General features: G+C 37.2%; 4 protein-coding genes across 7 annotated transcripts; 2 read left to right on the forward strand and 2 right to left on the reverse strand.

The window, feature by feature from the left end:
• Positions 1-256: 256 nt before the first annotated feature.
• On the forward strand, positions 257-5,516 carry LOC139778189 (protein sneaky). The gene is made up of 8 exons (XM_071716053.1): positions 257-618; positions 1,259-1,474; positions 1,617-1,918; positions 2,615-2,802; positions 2,899-3,070; positions 3,536-3,890; positions 4,306-4,634; positions 4,964-5,516. Exons 1-8 carry the CDS (start codon positions 328-330, stop codon positions 5,289-5,291), a joined length of 2,181 nt encoding a protein of 726 aa, XP_071572154.1. The 5' UTR covers positions 257-327; the 3' UTR covers positions 5,292-5,516.
• Positions 5,517-6,167: 651 nt separating this feature from the next.
• Positions 6,168-9,204, reverse strand: LOC139778187 (chemosensory protein 3). Of its 3 annotated transcripts, none has more exons than XM_071716050.1 (3): positions 9,048-9,204; positions 7,464-7,667; positions 6,168-6,508 (listed from the first exon to the last, which is right to left on the reverse strand). In XM_071716050.1, the coding sequence occupies exons 2-3, from the start codon at positions 7,663-7,665 to the stop codon at positions 6,312-6,314; spliced, it is 399 nt and encodes a 132-aa protein (XP_071572151.1). In that variant the 5' UTR covers positions 7,666-7,667; positions 9,048-9,204; the 3' UTR covers positions 6,168-6,311. The 3 variants fall into 3 exon arrangements, with proteins under 3 accessions (XP_071572151.1, XP_071572152.1, XP_071572150.1); XM_071716051.1 differs by lacking the exon at positions 9,048-9,204 and adding an exon at positions 8,806-8,992; XM_071716049.1 differs by lacking the exon at positions 9,048-9,204 and having other exon boundaries at positions 7,464-7,695.
• A 3,757-nt stretch (positions 9,205-12,961) lies between these two features.
• Positions 12,962-18,253, reverse strand: Ada2b (Transcriptional adapter 2B). 2 transcript variants are annotated; one of them, XM_071716040.1, is made up of 10 exons: positions 17,852-18,252; positions 17,642-17,739; positions 16,838-16,897; positions 16,616-16,757; positions 15,879-16,096; positions 15,196-15,425; positions 14,852-15,083; positions 13,983-14,032; positions 13,344-13,680; positions 12,962-13,265 (listed from the first exon to the last, which is right to left on the reverse strand). In XM_071716040.1, the coding sequence occupies exons 1-10, from the start codon at positions 17,856-17,858 to the stop codon at positions 13,161-13,163; spliced, it is 1,479 nt and encodes a 492-aa protein (XP_071572141.1). In that variant the 5' UTR covers positions 17,859-18,252; the 3' UTR covers positions 12,962-13,160. The 2 variants fall into 2 exon arrangements, with proteins under 2 accessions (XP_071572141.1, XP_071572142.1); XM_071716041.1 differs by lacking the exon at positions 12,962-13,265 and having other exon boundaries at positions 13,354-13,680; positions 13,983-14,072; positions 17,852-18,253.
• A 171-nt stretch (positions 18,254-18,424) lies between these two features.
• On the forward strand, positions 18,425-19,643 carry LOC139778191 (cytochrome c oxidase subunit 7A1, mitochondrial-like). The gene is made up of 3 exons (XM_071716055.1): positions 18,425-18,853; positions 19,318-19,431; positions 19,509-19,643. The coding sequence occupies exons 1-3, from the start codon at positions 18,788-18,790 to the stop codon at positions 19,641-19,643; spliced, it is 315 nt and encodes a 104-aa protein (XP_071572156.1). The 5' UTR covers positions 18,425-18,787.
• Positions 19,644-19,661: the final 18 nt, after the last annotated feature.

Here is a 19,661-nt window from a genome sequence, read left to right on the forward strand (position 1 = left end):
TAATTTACAAGTACTTTAACTTTGTGATATTTCTCTGCGTTTTTTAGATAAATGTTTTATTTTTAACAATTTTATTTCTAAGCCTGCAATTTATTTTGTACGTTTTAAATAGTTTTGTAGAAATTTTCAATATTTCGATGGATTTTTATGTCTTTAGCCAACTAGAGCCATCTTAGAAAATTCGCACCCGAGGAAAAATCGATTCCATCCGACAGATGGACATTCGTCTGATTTCAGAGATCAACTCTGAAAGTTTCGCGTTTCATAATCCGCGACAAAGTAGCTTATCAGCCGGAGGACTTTTGATTTCGCAAAAGGAGAAAACGAATGCCCGGCTTGGAGCGGATTAATCGCTGCGGCCGTCTGATCGAGGGCGCGCGACGGGATTTCCTGAAATATTATCTGAAAAAATGTCCGACCCTATTTCACATCTGCTACGATCCGATCGGCACCCATCGAAAAGCGAGGGCCTTCATCGGATTTCTCTTCGGATTTGTCGCAGCTGTCGTGTTGTACGAGGGCATAATCGTCGATCTACAATTTGACACGTATACCAGCATCTCTCTGGGAGCCATCCTTGTCGCGATGCTATCGATAGGATGTGCATCATCGATACAGGTAATCTCTTTTCTTACTTCACTCAATTGAGCTAATTACCTCTTTTGCTATATGTGTGTACCCCCTTGTGTTATCCTACATTTATTTTATCGACGCGCTTGACTAAGCATCAACAGTGATGTACCTCTCTCTCCGTGAGAGACATTCTTCTCTCTAAAATTGCATAATCACGTTACTATGTTGACCATATTGCGTACTTTTATTGCTCGGAATCCTTGATGGAGTCGGGTTGAAACGAACGCGTTTGCCTTGTTAAATATTTTACAAATCGGAACTTGCCTAGTTCTGTGAATTTAACTGCGTCGTATATAACATGCATTATGTATAGTCGCGTCACGCACGTTGCCTTGTCCACACAATCCGATTCTTTCTTACATCGGATTACAAATATTTGTTAAGTAAATGCGCGGTTTGACGCGATTTCCATTGATAATAAGAACATGTGGTTACGATAATTATAAGCAGTTTATACATTCACTTTGAAGCAAAATGATTCATTTTTATTCAATTAGCTATATTAGAAGGAACAAGGAAATACATAGGATGTCTAAGCAATATATATAATAGGTATCTTATAGCTCTTACTATATTTAAATAGTTATTACTATTTAAAAAATATTTAAGGTGAGAATTTGAATAGGTGAGATGCATCTGTCTTTTGACAATACCGACCTTCCTCGGCCGATCCGGTCGCAACGTTTTGAGGGCTCTCGTTCTGGGGTACGTAATAGCCGGGCCGATATTCAATCTAACATACAACAGTAAAGAAGTGGTGAGGACTTTCGCTTGCACAACACAGTTGACGTACAATCTCACCCAGACACGCTTCGATCTCATGTTCAAGCCATTCCAGCAGGTGTATCTGCTCATCAGAATAATAATGCAATGAGCACCGTCAGCACCGAATTTCGCAGAAGAGTAGTCGTTTATGCGACGAAACTTCGAATCGCGAAATTACCGATATAATCGAGCTATAATAAATATCTAACGATACGCAGGCGGTGCTCGCCATGAAAGCGGATGCGAACGAGCTGAAGGACACCTTATCCTCGGTGAGAGATTTGATGAGTCCGATAGTCGAGGAAATCGAGGGCGAAGAGGAGATGAACAGGCTGAAAGAGGAGAACGACTATTTGGACGAGCTCCAGGACGATACGAGGAGGAGCGACGAGATCGAGGAGAAACATGAGAAAGAGATCGCGAACGCGAGGTCCGAGGCTGATGTTTACGAGGCGAAGTACAAGAGAAAGATCGAGGCGCGCTGCGAAGAGCAGCTTAGCCGCGGTGCCGAACGGTGCAGGTATATAAGGACATTTAACACGGACCTGATCTAAATAACATCGACGATAACTTCGTGGTCCGCGAATAAGATACGTTTCTCGTGTTTCGTAAATGGATTTCTAGAAATTCATTCCCATGCAGATCCGGCGAATGGTATAGTGATACCAATGACAGGATTGACGAGACGACGATTCTCTTGCAGGAAGATAAACGAAAACCGTAGAATTCATTCTTTCATAGTTTTTGGGAAGAATATTATTGAATATGAAATTAATTCTATTTATTGTTAGCTGTGCGGTTCCTCGTAATAATTTATACATAGAAAGAAAAGAAGGGTCAAATCAAAATTTATATACTCAAAATAACGCGTTCATTATTTTGTTTATATACGCAACAATCTATAAATCTTTTTATAAAAATTTGATAATTTTAAACTTCGATATTACATTATTTTTTCTTGATTGAATTATATAAAATTACTTCATTCAAGCAAGTTTTCTTCGTTTAACGCAATATAATCTCATTTCAAGATTTCAACGTTGAAACTAAAGATATTTTCAAATCAAGAATACTCTTTTTTTCTATGTAGCTGTCGCAAAAATATCACTGCCTTTTAAGCTTCACGTGATACGTGATACATTTTATAAGTCTCTGAATATTTCTTTTGTTCAACTTTATGTTTCTAATTTGTATTTAACATAAGGATGTTTTTCAGAGACATGTTTGGTGACGCTTACGACAAGTGTTACGACACAGTGACGATCTTCGCGGCCTGGCTGCTGTGCTGGCCGATGAAGCTTACCTTCGTGTGCAACTTGGTGCAGGCTCTCGGCGGTTCCAATATCTGCGATCCCGAGGGGAAAGTGGACGCTGGTATCGGCGAGGGTTACGTCGCTTTAAAAAGTGAATATTTTTCGATGATTCGATAAAAATTTAGGAATGAACCCATTGAACTCCCCCCGCGACGTTTTCGCGAGATATTGTCTCCTCTTCGTGAAGGAGCCAGGGATGCGTTCAGCAAAAGTCTCAAGGACGCGAAACTTCAGTACAGAGTGAAGAAGATGCCGGTGATCCTAGATCTTCACGACGCCACAGACGCTGCCCAGGCTGTGATGCACGAATTCAATGCACGCAGAAAAGTCTTTGAGTCAGTGATGATGATTATCAAAAGGTATAGCAAGAATGTAGATAATTTCAAGGATAAATTGTTCCTCTCTTTAGAGTAAAAATAGAAGCAAACTGTGCGGAAAAATTTTGCACGACAGCAAAGCTTGTTTTCTTTTTACTAATAGAACCACACATGTTTATTATATAGTTTAAATATAGTTTAAATATAGTTTATTATATAGTTTAAATATAGTTTTAAATACATTATTGCCTTTTTTTATTATTTGTTTGTATATGGAGGGGTAAAAACCAGAGTAGTGTAAGTTAATTTTTTTTAAACATTTTCTCGTGTGCATAGATGCAATCTGTACAATATATAAATTTGACTTACACCACTCTGGTTTTTACCCCTCCATATGTACGTATATAAGGAAAATTCGGTTCGTTTTCTACTGACCTAAAGTCCATCTTTATAACATATATTTATATATATATATAAATATAATATATATTTTATACAATTATCCAGATGTCTATCCTTCGTTTTCTTGAGAATAATCGTAAGTGCTCAGACGTATCACGAGAAATATCTGGCCGAGATCGAGCATGACAACGTATATGTCACTTCGTACTTCCGTAAGATCGACGCGAGACGAAAGGCTCGCGGTAGTCTGACCCTACTGCCTCTGAAGAAGATCGAGAGGTCGGAATTCGTGGATCCATACAGCCTGCGACCGGGCGAAGTCGAGCGGGTGAATTTGACTGGCCAAACGGTGAAGTTGATCCTCGAGATGATCAGCGTGACGACGTTTATATTGCTGGATAGGCTCTTCTTCGAAGCGCTCGATTTGGTCAGAAGACACTCCCGCATGGAATATACTCAGGTTCGAGATTTGCGAGACGATCCTTGTTATTTCCAGTTTAGATTTGAATTTAATTTTGAATTTAAGTCCAAGATTCTTTCGACAAGTGAACTTTCGAAACAATTCTTCACATATCTCAAGTTTAATTCCCCATTTTTTATTTGCAAATTTGATAAAAAGATTTTCAATTTCGATTAATTCATCTAAACGTAATGCAAAAAAAGGAGGAAATCCATACGATTCTTCGCTTTTGACTTAAGGAAATAACGTAGCTACAATGAAGGTCAAGAGATCTTTAAGCAATGATAAATAATGATTAGCAACTAACATATGCAAAATGGCCAGAACCAATACGGTTTTTCCTAACGCGTTATATAAGTTAATTATTGTTTATCCTGTCCGATCTGTCTTGAACTTTAACTTGTACTTTTTCCAGGCGGGTCATCACGACATGACCTTGGAGGTTCGCGGAATCGGAGTGATAGCCTCTCTGATACGCAGCGTCATCCGCGGATTCAACGTGAAGAGGCGAGTGAAGACCGTGGTGTCCAACAGCGCGTGTCTACCGCGGGCCAGCAGAGTACCGAATTACATGATCCTCAAGATCTACTCGATCTATCTGGCCATTTGGGTGTTGCTGTTCACCGCCGCTTACACCCAGCGGCTGCGGCGCGTGATCTGTTCGTTCTTCTACAGGAAGCGCGAGAAGAGGCGCGTGCTGTACCTCTACAACGAGAGCCTGAGACGTAGACTCGGGCACGCCAGGTAGAGACGGGATTAAATGTATCTCGCGATTATAAGTTCGCACCTCGTCGGATTCTCCTCCGAGTTCTCTATGACTAATTCGAGAAACGGAGGAGGTATACTTTCAAATAGAGAATTCCTAACTGAATAGATTCGAGTCTCCTACGAATAAGAGACTCGGTTTTTTCCACATCGCTCGTTTTGTATGATAAGATTTAATTCCGGATAAAGTAGCTGATCTTACGAATGGTGCTCGAACCATTTTTATGAAACAAAACTCAGATATCAGAATTGATTCAAATCTTCGTGAATATATACATGCCGACCTTGATTCTATCTCCGATATCAAGGTTTATGCGAGCCAGGGTCAAGACTCTGGCCAGGACTCGTCGGCTGGAATACGACATAGATCCGTGGATCGCCCTGAGGCTGCGCTGGCCGGCGCTCTGCGGTTGGTTGGCGATCTTCGCCCGGGCACGTCACAGGTGCCTCGTTTGCGGCGAAGTGGAGCCGAGGAAAGGCCCGCAGTTCCGCAGATGCACGACACCCGGATGTCCCTTCGTCCATTGTCCCGAGTGCTGGGACGACATCGGTAGGATTTGCTATGCTTGCGCGGACATTGGCGAGACAACGACGGAGGACGACACAGACGAGTTTGACACTCACGTAATAAAGTAGAAGGAGGGTTGTACATACGATTTCGTGGATGTTTAATTCGATACGCGGATTGTTATATCATAAACGCCTTATATTATCAAGTCAATTAGATTTATATAATAAAGTTTTTATTTCATAAAAGGAGTTACACGAAGGAAATAACGAGTACAAATTCAGAATTTTACGATTATTTACAAATATGTTTCCAAAAATTGAGGCTTATAATTTCGACGAGTTTTGAATTTCCCGTACTCCATGAAAATAATGTTTTTTTTATAAGATATGCGTAAATACATAATATAAATCTAATTGATTTGACAATTGATATTCAGTATAATGTACAATAGTATAATTAATACCAATATTATATATCAAAAAGTTATCTGTATGCCGATGTATATACACATTATACTGATATTTATATCATTCAGTTTATTATTTAATTGTTATATATAAAAGCGAAAAACATCAATAACATAATCGATATAAAAAATACCGGTTTCAAGATGGAATCATGGAATTTAGTTCGACATTCGAAGATCGATTCTAAATATTTGCGTATTTTTTACATTATCTTCATACTTCGTACATCAAACTCGGGAAACGCAGTAAAAAGTCTCGATCTTTTTATTATGCGTACTTCGCTGCGACGTTGCCTTGAATTTTAATTGCTAGTTTTTATTAGTGTTATTTGAAAGAAGTTTCTTGACACGCCGCGAGCGGAAATCTTCCGCTCGGTGATAGCTATATTCGTGTTGAAGTTTTTTCCGTGTAAAAGAAAGCCGCGCGACTAGGATTCAAGTGAGGAAAATATATATCAGAGGATCCCCTGCACCATCGAGCAACGAAGATAAACACGACGTCATAAATACGCGCGGAACATATCACGATACAGTATATTATGAACGATATTTTATTTGCATACCCGCATATGTTACATTCTAATCGTCAAATCGCAACTAAGAAGGACGGTGAGACAATTAGCATTGCGTCATAATAGTTTTGCAGCATATATTCGTTTCCCTCCACGTCGATTTCTGATTAGATCTCTACGTTTTCCTCCTTGGCCATATCCTCGTACCTCTTCGCGTATTTTCCGTCCGAATCGTATTTCACCTTCAGCTCGTTCCACATATCTCTCTTGTTCAACACCAGGAATTTTATCACCTTTCTGACGAGTGTCTTCTGATGATCCGAACATTTCGCACACTCGGTTTCTAGCGCTTCGGTTATGTGTTCTGCAATTATATGATTATTATTCATCTAACGATATTGAATGCGATCGGGGATACCGATGCTTTGTCTCGATGACGTCAGAATCGACCTTTGACACGCGATACAATTAGCCATCAAAGATCTTAACATGTGATTATAGAGATGTTCTTCCTAACAAATTGAATATTTATTAGTCAAGCGTAATTTAACGAGCGATTCAATGCTTCCTAAGCAAAAACGCTTTACAAGCTTGTTTTAACACAAAAGAAACCGTATATCGGTGAATAAAGTTTTCTTTGCATATCTTACGTCACAAGTTACAAAGTTCTCTGCCTCTCTAAGAAATACGTTTTTAAAGCTGCTTCTGCAAACGATTCTTCTTTTCCAATACATTTACACTCTTCCAGCGTCTTAACGGCAATAAATAATTATGAGATCTTTCGATTAAATATAATTAACATTAGAATCAATGCCACGCACGCAGACTATCCAGACGCGAATAATAATCTAATTTAATTCAACTCGTTTGAAATGTTTTTCTATCCAAGCTGCACTTATAATAGCGAACTCTAATGATTTTTCTGGAAATTTCTTATATTTTATAAAAAATTTTGTAAGAATTGAGACTTGTGAAAAATTCTGAAAAAATATATAAAATTTCCAGATACTCCAGAAATAATTGGATGAGGATTTTCGGAATATTTCAGTATCCGTATATATAAAAACTTCTGATAGATTGCACAGATTTTCTCATATTTATTGAGATTTCTCCAAAGATATGTTGGAAAAATCTGAAATACTTTATTCTTATTTTGTCTGAGTTTTTCTGAAAAATGTTCCAATTCGTATAAAAAGTCTGAAAAATTCTGAGCATTTTAAGAAAGTCTGAAAATTTTTATAGAAATTCTGATTAATAGTATGAAAAATTCCGAGACATTTTTCCACTAGAGAATAAAAGAACACGTGTGCGATACTCACTCTTCAGTTCAACAGCTTCAGCGGGGCATCTAACGTTGGGCTTGTCCAGCATACAATCGACATACCGCTTCAGCAATCGGTCGTTACTAAGAATTTGATCTACATCTATGTTGTCGTATTTATGCGTGTACTCGTCCGATGTGTCCGCGTGGACGTAGACGACGGAAATTACAGCGAACAGGCAAATCACTGCGAGTTTCATGACTGCAACATCCATATACACGTCCGATTAAACGGGATCGAACGAAGCTCGAGTTTGGGGTAACTGCGTGTTGTGCCGCGAGTGATTTTGAAAGAATTTCATGGAATCTACAATCATGTTAACGGCATAAGCGAATATCTATCACTTACGGAAACTTACAACCGATCTCTTACGGAAAAATTATACTACAAAAGATTACTGTAGTTGTGCGAAAAACTGAATTCATACAATAATATTATTATTAGGCTACTAAGATCCAGCCCTCGGATTGTAAGTGGCATTTTTTTCTAATTAACTGTAAGATTCATATAGGTTTACTTATTATTGTTTACATAAATTTTGTATCACGATATTCATCGCGAAAAATTAAGGGAAGATCGATCGCGTTGCGTTTCTTGAAAGAATATCTGCAAGCGCATCTGCTCTTCAATAACATATCAAAATTTGCGAATTTGATTGTTCTTCTTCAAGAACCCTGTTAAATATTAAAGGATGGAATTTAAACCAATACTTTGGGTTAAATAACATTTTGTTACTTTTAACTACTGTGTCTGTCGAAATTTATTATTTTAACACAAATTAAACAGTATTATTTGAACCTCATTATTTTAGTTAAATTAACGATCGACATATTGAGTAGGACAGTGGGCGACCTATAGAAATAATTAAAAGTAATTCAAATTGAGTATAATTTAACACTATGAATTCAACAGTGAAGATCACACGTTGAAGCGGTATTGGATTCGCGCGAGACACGTAATGAAAACACGACGTCGCACGACGATAAAAAATATCGGACGAGGCGTGGTACATTTGCATTTCGATCAGACGCGATTGCGCGGCGAGGAATAAGTCTTGAGACACGTGTAATCTTTTCAGATTAACACTGTTAAATTCGTAGTGTCAAATTACATTCAATTTGAGTCATTTTTAACCATTCCTATTATAGATCGCTCTTACTCAATATGTCGTTAATTTAACTAAAACAATGTTAATTTAAATCAATGGAGTTAAACTAATACTGTTTTGTGTTAAAACAATAAATTTGGACACACACATGGTAGTAAAAAGTAACAAAATGTTACTTAACTCAAGGCGTTGGTTTAAATTTCATCCTTCAATATTTAACAGTGTACAGACCCCTTTTGGGAGAGCGTCACAAATAAATTTCCACATTTAATAATCGGTGCAATTATCTTCTTTTTTGTCGGTTTGCGTTTATGGAACACACTGCCCCATGTGTCGGTGGGGCGCAAACCCGAAAGTTAATGCGACGGTAAATTTATCTGCGACAGTTAATTTAGCTGCGCAATCACGTCCAGCTTCGAAAGCGGAGTCGCGACAAAGGAGTTCGCGCCGATCGACGCACGATAAATGCTCACCTAACACGTATTATTCGCGATCTGACGTAATTGTACGAGATGTACCCGTGTGACTTGACTTTATATAGATGCGAAGAAGCGCACGGCAGGGTGGGAATGGTACCGATTCATTCCGCGAATTCCGCCTTCATCATCAGCCAACACCTTCACCTTCGCACCCGCGATGGAAAACGCTTGCACGCGTCAGCATCGGCTTTAATGACGCACTATCATTTTTCTCTCTTCTCACTAGAGGACTTAAAAATGCAAAAGTGATTATCAACGGAGTGTCATTGCCATGCACAACGATCGCTTCTTCTTGGGGAAAAAAAAGGAACTATCCAGCTGACGCCGTCTCCAATGGGCATAATTTAAAATCTATTTTCCGCGAATGGCACGTTACAGAATGGGATGGAAAATTTTCTTTTTGTAGAAATTTTAGATTTATCACATGATCTATGCATCGATTTTAATCTTCGCATTTGCATACCATTTAAAAAGCGATGTAACTGGCGATTTTTCATTCTATTTACATTCATCTCTTCTTTATAAAAAATTCTATCACGAGAATAGAAGGAGCAATATAATTTCAACGCCTTGAAATTAATATCAATATAAATTATTATTGCGACAACAAAACTGATTATAGATAAAACTGGATTATAAAATTAATATTCAAGGCTCCGCAATGATCGAACGAATAATTCATTTTTGATTTCTGATTTCAGAGAAGTGATTTTTCGAGACTCGCTGTACCTGTAAACATCTCGGGCGATGTTATTTCCAGAAAATGTCAGCTCTATTTTTCATCTCATTTTTTCAAACGTTACTGAACGACTATAACTTTTCAAGACTTGACATGGTCGTTCATCTTTCTGTCATTATTAACAAAAATATCTCAAGCGCAACATACACGCGCATTCTCTTTCTCTCTCTTTTTCGCTCAATTGCATTCGAACTGAAACAAGCAGAAGCGTAAGTAATGCGCTGCGCCGGTTCGAAGAAACGTAGTATACGAGAAAAATATAATTGAAGGATATCGGGTAATTAGAAGAAAAACATCGCAAAAAAACGTTACACGTTTTTAATCTAATAGCTTGATTAGCTATGACTCGATGATCCTACGATGTTTGGAAGCAATTGAGACTTATTAAAGTAATCAGTATATAATTATTACCACGTGCATATTTCACACGAGGCTTTATCTCTCTCTTATCAGTATATAATTATTCCCACGTGCATATTTCACAGGAGGATCAACGTTAACTTGTATTCATCTGGGAGACCAGTGGAGAAGCAAGAAGGTATAGCGTTCACAGAAATCGTCACACAAGTCTTTCTTAAATGAAAATATCGCATAATTTATTTATCGCACAATATGTTCGACGAATATCCTTGTCAGAGTATACATCATAATAAGTAAATTGTAAAGAGTCTAATTTTCTGTTGTTCAATTGAGAAAATAGTGCGCACAGTGTAACACGCGTGTCGAAGATCATATAGACAATTTATTGTGACCGAAGCGGTACTTGATACGTCATTCTTTATCCGACTACAGTTGTTTCGTAAGGATTGTTCTATTAGGGTTAAATTTCGATGTTGACGCGCTATAGCTAAAATATCGACTTTTGCATACATATCGCAAAGACGAGACCTTTAATCGCTGATCTCGATTGCTTACCTACGATACGCACAACGCTTACGAGAGGAAGCCGTCCCAATAATACACATTAGCTATGTATCACCAAATATAGTCGGATAAACGGAAGAGGTATTTGTTTAATATCTATACAAAATATGAGCGAGTCGTTTGTATTTTAGCGTCGCTCTGTTCATACAAATGTTTCTCTTCGCGCGTGCGCGCGCACACACACATACAAATACGCACACACACATACATAACATACGCACGCACAAACGTACAGGCACACAAAGAGAAAGTCTGGATATAGAATTTGTCTACCTACTTAAACCTGAGTAGGTCTTTACTCCTGTTGTTATGTACAAATAGATAGGCTCTCTTTTATATCTACATAATTAGGACCTATATATACATTTCACCGTGTCCCTCTATTTAGACTTACATATACAATTTTAATAAGCGTGAAAATTTCGGGGACAATCGATTTAAATATTTAACATTATGGTACGGCTACGAAATTCCTGCTCTATTACTTTAGTGGTAAGTAATATACAAGCATAAGTTACATTCTGAAAAACATACTCGCGTCGTCATCCAACGTTTCGTAAAATAAAAATCGCAAATTGTTCACATCAGTCGACCCAAAAAGATCATCCGCGAGTCGGATCACTTTGATGACATTGAAATTATCTTAAAAAGTATTCAATGAGATTCGCATCTAAATTGTTTAATTTTTTTATTTATGTATATGATAATATTGATCGATAAATTATTCTTACGTTTTGAATGGGAGAGAATGTAAAAGTACGGCAAAAATAAAAATAGTTTCTCTCAATAATTTTTACATACTTTGTGTATATCGCTTTGAAATAAACATTTCCATAAATGTTTCTTACGGAGGCAGCTTTTGTGGTATCACAAAATTCAACACACGCGTACTAATATTAAAAAGGTTATTTTCGTGGATTTTGACTTTTAAAGTGATGGAAAATAATTACGCTCTCAAAGTATCTGTTAGGTGTCTTTTTCGTTACCGAAAATTTAGTTTAAAATTTTATCGTAATAATAATAATAATAAGGGCGACTCTTTATTGTCGCAAGGTTATAATTCTTTGTGCTTTGAAGCATATTATCGTTAAGAAGGTATTCCCTTGTCGTATATACAAATACTATACAAATAACAGGCAAATTATCCAGTACTATACATCGTACATTAATTGAATATGTGAATATTTGTATCATCCTTCGTCAATAAGGAATTTTTTCAGACCAAATAAAGGAATCAATTATCAAATAGATTATATAGCGTCACATACATAATTATATAATCATGGCTTGCATGGTACGCATAATGTGTATCATAACATATTTTAATTATATGGATTGTCAACCGGTTTATCAAGATTTATCATTCTATATTTCTTGTGAAATAACCAATTTCTTTTATATATTACATCATTAGGCTGAGTTTCCACTGAGCGCGTCACGCGTCGCGTCGTCTGTCGTTAACCAATCTGAACATCCCGTCACAAATAATGTAATAAAATAAGATGTTTTGATTGGTTGCGATGGATGACGCGACGCGTGACGCGCTCAGTGGAAACTCAGCCTTAGTCTTCATTCATATACGTACATTCGTACATATCAATATTTGAATAGCAATATATATCTAGCTAATAAATAACAACAATAATTATCATAGAGTAGTTAATTTCAATAATTTCTATACTGTCTTAAAAAGTTTCGATATATATCTTAGTACACTGCTTTGTATACTACGATATTTTATAACTCAAAAACAAAGATGCATGAATAATCTTGATATTTCCTTATTGCCGAATATGAACATTCAAAACAGAAAGTTGCGCGACGGGCATTATCTACACACGGAAATATAACACAGTGGAAGAATTAATTGAGCAATACGTTCAATGGCTCTACGTAGGCAGTGTTAAGAGATTCTTTCAAATAGCATTTAATTGGAAATGATAAGTAAAATATATTAAGGGCCGATTCTCTAAATATTTGTAAATGCTTGTCACAATTACTGAACTGTTTATTATTTTCGATATTTATAGCTAGCCTATAAGAAAAACCAATTTGAAAACATTATAAAAAAGCCATTTAAAAAAAGAACAAAGAAGCGATTGAACAATTTCCGAGATTTTATCATCGTAGAATCGGCCCTGAACTCATTGCGAGTTTTATCACAAAAAAAACATAAATAGCGCCTGATTATGAATCCATTTCATCCTACGTTGAACAATAGATCGCGTTATATCATAGCAACATCCTTGTTTAAAAGGATCAGCAACAATGCATCTACTATAATATGCATATACATGCGTTTTCTTTTTCTTCCGTTTCCTCTCTTCATCTGTCTTATATTTAACTAAATCAGACTTAAGAATTTTAGTTATATCTAAGACTTAGCTTATAAGATTAGAGATGACTTAGAGTGGCAAAATAGTCGCAAATTTTTACACATTTGATCAATTGGCTGTGATCCAACCGTTAGCTACTAGATAATGAAGAATTTTGCTTTCTGGTTCTGATTGAGGTACAATACTCGATCTTCTATTACCGTTTAAATATTCCTGTGACATTAAAAACGATATTAGCAAATTATATGCAACAGTTACAACAATAAAAGCAAATCGACGTTCATCACTTACTTGTAATAACAATGTCTTTTGCGTCAAATACTGAGTCGGCTTTAGATCAAGTTGAATACATAAGGATTTTTCTTGCTTCGTTAAAAGATGAGACGCAGCCTCCAATTCTATATCTCGCTCTGGGATAGAAGTGCTACCACCGCTGTAACCTTTTTCTTGTGAGGAACTGGGGCTGGAAGTCGATTGATTGGAAGTGTTTGGATTGCTATCCGACTCCGCCCACTGATTGGCTGGAGTCGTCGTCCGATTGTGACTGGTTTGACTGACTGTAGGGCTGGCCAAGTCTTGCTTTACAATGTATTTTCGGTCGATTGAAGAGTAACTTTTTTCTTCTTCTCTGTAAAGAAAAAAGAAAGAAAATGCGCACAATTCCTTTAGCCGTATAGAATATTTTATTAGTAATTCTAGAATTTTAAAAGTTTAACAACAGTCTAAGATATTGTAACAATACTATTGCTGCAACTTGAAAAGGAGCTTTACATAACAACGCTTAACAGAAACAATGAAGCAGACAAAATTTTCATTAAATATATAAATACAAAATAGACAAAGATATGCGTGATGATGTGAGAAGTAGCGATAATTATAAATCCCGCAATACAAAATGTAACATTTGATCCTACAAATATGACATCTCACCTTCTTTTTGAAGTGCTGCGTTGTATTGGCGTGGACGGCCCACTGCTGCCCTAAGTGAAATGCAAACTGATACAATCTGTTCACAAATGCCTGGCAACACGCACCACAAACAGTAGAATTAGTTAAAAATAAGCAAAAGCTAGTATATACAATATAGTTAAGGGTCTCAACTCTTTCTTTTAATTTTTATTGTACATATAAATGTACGATGAGAATAAAAGCCAAATATAGAGACAGTTGTGATTATTTTAAATAATTTTCTTCACATATCCTTTACGAAAGTATGAGATCAATGGAATATATATAAAGTTTATTACAAAAGAAGATAATAGAAATAGTAAAATTGATACATATAACATAATATTAATATATATCTTGTTACAGAGATAAATGTCTTGTCCACACACTTATACATATACAACATATAAATTCAAAGTAAAAGTTAAATGTCTATGTATAAATTAACACTGACACAAGTAAAAAGTTAAATATCTATAATAACGCACACAAAAATGACATGGTATAACAATTATAATAAGAAGCACAATAACATTGCTGCTTAATATCATTTTTTCAGGTGATATTTTGAGTGATATCTGTAGGTATAAAATATTTCAAGTGATATCTGTAAGTCTGAGATATCTTGGGTGATATCTCATAGTAACGTCATACATTGATATGTACTCAGCTTTAGCATGCGTTAGCATTTAGTATTAAAAAACTACGATAATATATCATACTCTTGTTATATAAATATATGACTAGCTTTTACGAATGCACATATATAAAAGTATCATGAAATATAAAATATTCTACATCCATACAGTGCCATAACAAGACGTTATATAAAAATAAAAATGTATACTTACAGATTTCTTTTCAGTCCAGTGATCCACTGTGTCATTTTGTCTTTGAGTCTGCGCAAGAACCTGCTCGAAATGAGCGCATTCCTCGTGTCTCGTAATGCCGTTCTCACGATATCGATACAGCTCCGAGAGCCGTAAGCGCAATTCTCTTTCCCTCTCGAGATTTGTTAGGAACTGTTCGTGCTCTTGTGCTGTGTAAAACTGTGCGAATACACGCATTCTGTCCCTAAATTCTCTGCGTAAAATAAACGAAATGCTTAATACGTTGAACGAGCGAAGACAATTAATCTATCAAAATATTGCGCAAAACACAAAGAAAAAAGTAATAATATTAATATGAATCGTACTTTTCTTCTTTCGTCCATTTTTTCTTTATTCCTTTATCTTTCCTGGATGATGCAAAAAAAGCAGACACAAGCTGGTAATCTCTTACGACGCGTTTTCGTCTGGCTCGCTCTCTGAGATTACTGGTGTACATATCAACTTGTGCTAGTTTAAGTGCGATATCAAGATCATCGTCTTCGGCAGGGTTCAGGAACAATGAAGAAACGAGAGACTCGGCCTCATGATTGTAATCCTGAAAAAGCATCATAATTGTTAAATTGCATTTCTAACAAAAAAATGAGATCATATTTTAAAAATCACACCTTTAGAAGAATAGCGTCACAACTCAAAAATTTACAATTTTCGGGAAAGAAAAAAAACAAATTTAATTCAATTTTTTTGAATTGTGAGATAACTAACGCAATTACAATTATGATATTCTATCATAATGAAATTTATACTGTTTTTTGAGGTCCGGTGGGATTCACTGGTCAATTCACTTACGACACTTCATCCAGCGACCGCAACATAATCAGTTTGAAAGAATAACGATACTTCTGTCCCGTGCAGCGGATTTCGCATATAGACGTGTGACACTTATAGCACGTAGGTAATATTTTAAGCATACTTTTTATAGGCTTAACTCAAAATCGAAATTTGAATTGTGACAGTATTTTTCTAGGATTGAGAAAAGTCCCGATTTTACTCTCTCAAAATCATCTCGTTGAGGCATGTAACCCAGTTGTGCGGCTTCTTCCGGGGTGATGTCCAATGGTGGTAATCTGGACGTGAGGTCAGGGGATAGAGGACCATGATCGGACTTTGTCTGATCCGTAAGATTTGGTACGTAGCTATCCGTAGGTGGCCATGTGTGCTTTCCGATGTTACCATTGAGATACCTAGCGATATATTCTTCTTTCGCTTCTGTAATGATAATGAAATAAATTCTATAATGATGGGATGCCAAATAGCTCAGTGCTAGAACAATTGCCTGCCAAGCTAAAGATCCGGGTTCGATTCCTGGACTCCCACATACATAACACAAGAAATTTAGAATAAAAATAAAAAATAAAGTACCCAAAACTGTATTTAATCCCAAGGTAACTGGGAATTATGGTACTATATTACTCCTCAAAGACCAACAATCTCCAAGCAACAACAATAATAAAATATTATAGTGTAAGGGTGGAGTCCCATGGATCGGATTCCGCGGAAGCGGAACGAGCGGATCACCAATCACAGGACCGTTTCGACGGAATCTTTGAAAGAGTTCTATCAGAATGATCCCGTGATTGGTGATCCGCTCGTTCCGCTTCCACGTAATCCGCTCCATGGGACTCCACCCTAAAAGACGAAGGGAAAACGATACGAACTAATTTAAAAAATCGACTCCAGACTTTGTGAGTTTCTCACGATGTTTACAAAGCATGTCAGTTGAATTACCTTCTGGCGTACGCGTCTCGATATGTTTGCTGATGTCTTCCCAGTTTCCGAAGCCAAACTGTTCGATAGCGTCCAGAAGTCTCAGCTGTTCTCTAGCTGTCCAATTGCCACGGCCATTGAATATGCTGATCGTACCAGAGTCCTAAGTTGATGTTTGTAGAAGTATATTAGTGCTAGCACTTCTGCAGAGTATAATTTCAAAATTGTCTGTTTGGTACATACCATAAATTGATAGGCATGATTATTTTTATGTTGACCAATTTCAGCACCGGCGGAAAAACACTGAAAACAATTTACAAAGTTAATACATCTTTTAATTAATTAATATTATCAATTAATATTTTTTAATCAATATTTCCAATTTTGTAAATAGTTTTCATATTTTTTTAAATATTAAATTTATGGGTCAGAGTATCTCATATTCATACTTTTATACAAAAATAGATTCAAATATCGTATCTTGCCAAAGAATATCATTTCTTGCCAAAAACAAAATGCTTACTCAGTATAAATAATTTAAATGACAAATAATATTCAAAAATATTGATTACTATGAAAGAAACATTTGTGCGCACTTCAATGATCATTACATCACCTGTTAAAAAACTACGATAAATATTCATATACGATTTAAAATTGTAATATCAAAGTTTCATAGACGTCACATTTCAAAATATCCGCCAATACGCCCACGTGTATTTTAGCCATCGCAGCTCCATTCACAAGTTCGTAAATAGAATAAAGGTGCTTAAAAAAGGGGGGAGGGAAAATGGAGGGTGAGAAATGCGGAAACACAAGTGAAACATACCTAAAAGCGGATGTTGACTGAAACTATGAGAGAAGTACGAAATAAAAAGTGAACAGATGGAAAGGAGAAAATAATAAGAAGAGAAAGCGGGGAACGTGGCACGGAGAGGAGAGAAAAGGAGAGCGGAGAAACGGGAAAGGGGTCGAAGAAAGAAACGTGGCAAGGGGGAGCCGAGGCTGTCACGTGACCCAAAATGGTCGTCCGAACGGTCGACCCACCTGCAAGCAAAGGTCGAACTCCGGGCACTCGATGCACTTGACGCGTAAACCCGCGATGTCCTCCTGGCAATAGGTGCAGTTGTACTTGGCGTACAGATCTGAAACGCAAGGCGCATAACGATATAGAGACGGCGATAACGGCAAGGCGGAAGGGGGGGGGTGGGCGGGCGAGCGAGAGGGTCGCTCGACGCCGCGACACGGAATACGCACCCGCCATTATTGTCCCGCTGGATCCTTCCCAGAACAGATTCGGGTGACGTCACCGCATACCATCGGGCCAGTGAGTTTCACGGTATCACGAGGCGCTGGGACGCGGTGCCGCCGCCGTGATCATCATCTTTCCGTTCGCGTATATAGGATCCCGCGCGAGAAGAACGTCGCGGAATCGCGACGCGTCTCTCTCTCTCTTTCTCTCCCCCCTGCGCAGCCCTCCGTTCACCCCGTGCAGACGTGTGTGATCCGCGAGGAACACCGACCAAAGAAAAAAAAAAAAGGACCGGAAGGGTCGTGTTTACGGCTGTTGCGTCGCGCGACGAATACGCATGCGCCGGGCGTCACTCAGCTGCTCGCCACTGTCCGCGCCGCTCTTGATCATTCTTCGAACGTGGCCCTCCGACGACTAGATGACTCTCGCTCCCGCCCCACTTCCGCTTCAACTTACGCCATAGACGTAATAAGTGTAGATCGGGGGGTCGATCCGTGTATCTTGAAACGCGCGAGCCGCGAGGTGAAAATTGCAAAAGTGAAGAAATTCACTAGAGTAGCCGCGATTTTATTTGTCGAAATCTAGTAAATCTGCTCACTTTTGGTAATTTCACTTTTCCTTGATTCTCTCTGGCGCCACGTGACGCGCAATGCTCGCGCCGGACGAAAGCGCGAAAATCGTCGATGTTTCCCCCATTCGACGCTTCGATTTGAATATCTTTTTCAAGAAATTTATCGCCACTCGAATTGATGACGTCAATAGAAGGTCAAAACATTTTTAATATTTTTAAATATATATATATATATATATCACTTTTCTCTGCAATAATTATCTCTTTTTTAAATGAGTGCTCTTTTTTTTAACATTTGGTTTCTTAGCAACCGATAAAACAATGAATATAAGAGCGATAAAATTGTTTATTTTACTTGTCAGCGAGAAGCATGATTTTAAATGGAGTTGTCATTAAATCAGGAATTCCGAAAATGTTCGTAAGGAATGTGCGCAAGGTAACATAATAAATAATTGAGATATTTAATATTCTCGATACAGTATATCATATTAAATATCATGATTAATTATTAATTAAGTATAAATCATTGTTGTATGAAAGAATCGTAGAATATATTTTTATGTATATCTTAAATCGTCTGGGACGAGTCTTAAATGTTATTACAGCTGTAATTAAGTTGTATTGTTGGATTAGTGCCAAATGTATGTCGTGTATCTACTAAATAAAGTTGGAAACGTAGTTACCCAGTTTCAAAATAACTTTTATTAATTAAAATAAATTTTTATACTTTTTCTGTAAATAAAATTTGTCAAAAATTCCAGTTTACATCTTTACAAAGCAAAACTTGATAGAAAGAGGAATAAATAATCTTCTGTGCCAATCTAATGAGTCGACGAAAGATATTTTGCATTTTGAGAAAAAAATGTTTTCTCATTAAGAACTCAATTTAACTCGATTTAGATACAACGCATGTACAGTGCTCCAATATTACGAAGATCGTTCGGCACAAATCAACCGCTTGCAGAGTGCAACAAAGCGTTCGAGAAATTTAAATTGAAGCAAGCAAAGATGCAGGTATACATAATAATTCCAGTCTTAAAAGCTCGACATAAAAATTGCATGTTAATGCATGCATCGTTTTATCTCACTAGTGCGACGACGGGCTTCCAGTCTACTTAAAGGGTGGCATGCGCGATAAAATACTGTTTAACATCACGCTAGCTTTGCTCTTGCTTAACACGCTCCAATCAATCTACACAATTAAGGAGTTCTTGACAAGATTTTAATTTTGCGCGTGTCGAAAG

This window comes from Temnothorax nylanderi, unplaced genomic scaffold (assembly GCF_030848795.1).
Source record: "Temnothorax nylanderi isolate EJ_2023f unplaced genomic scaffold, tnyl_v1.0 TNYL_tig0174_pilon, whole genome shotgun sequence".
Taxonomy (NCBI): domain Eukaryota; kingdom Metazoa; phylum Arthropoda; class Insecta; order Hymenoptera; family Formicidae; genus Temnothorax; species Temnothorax nylanderi.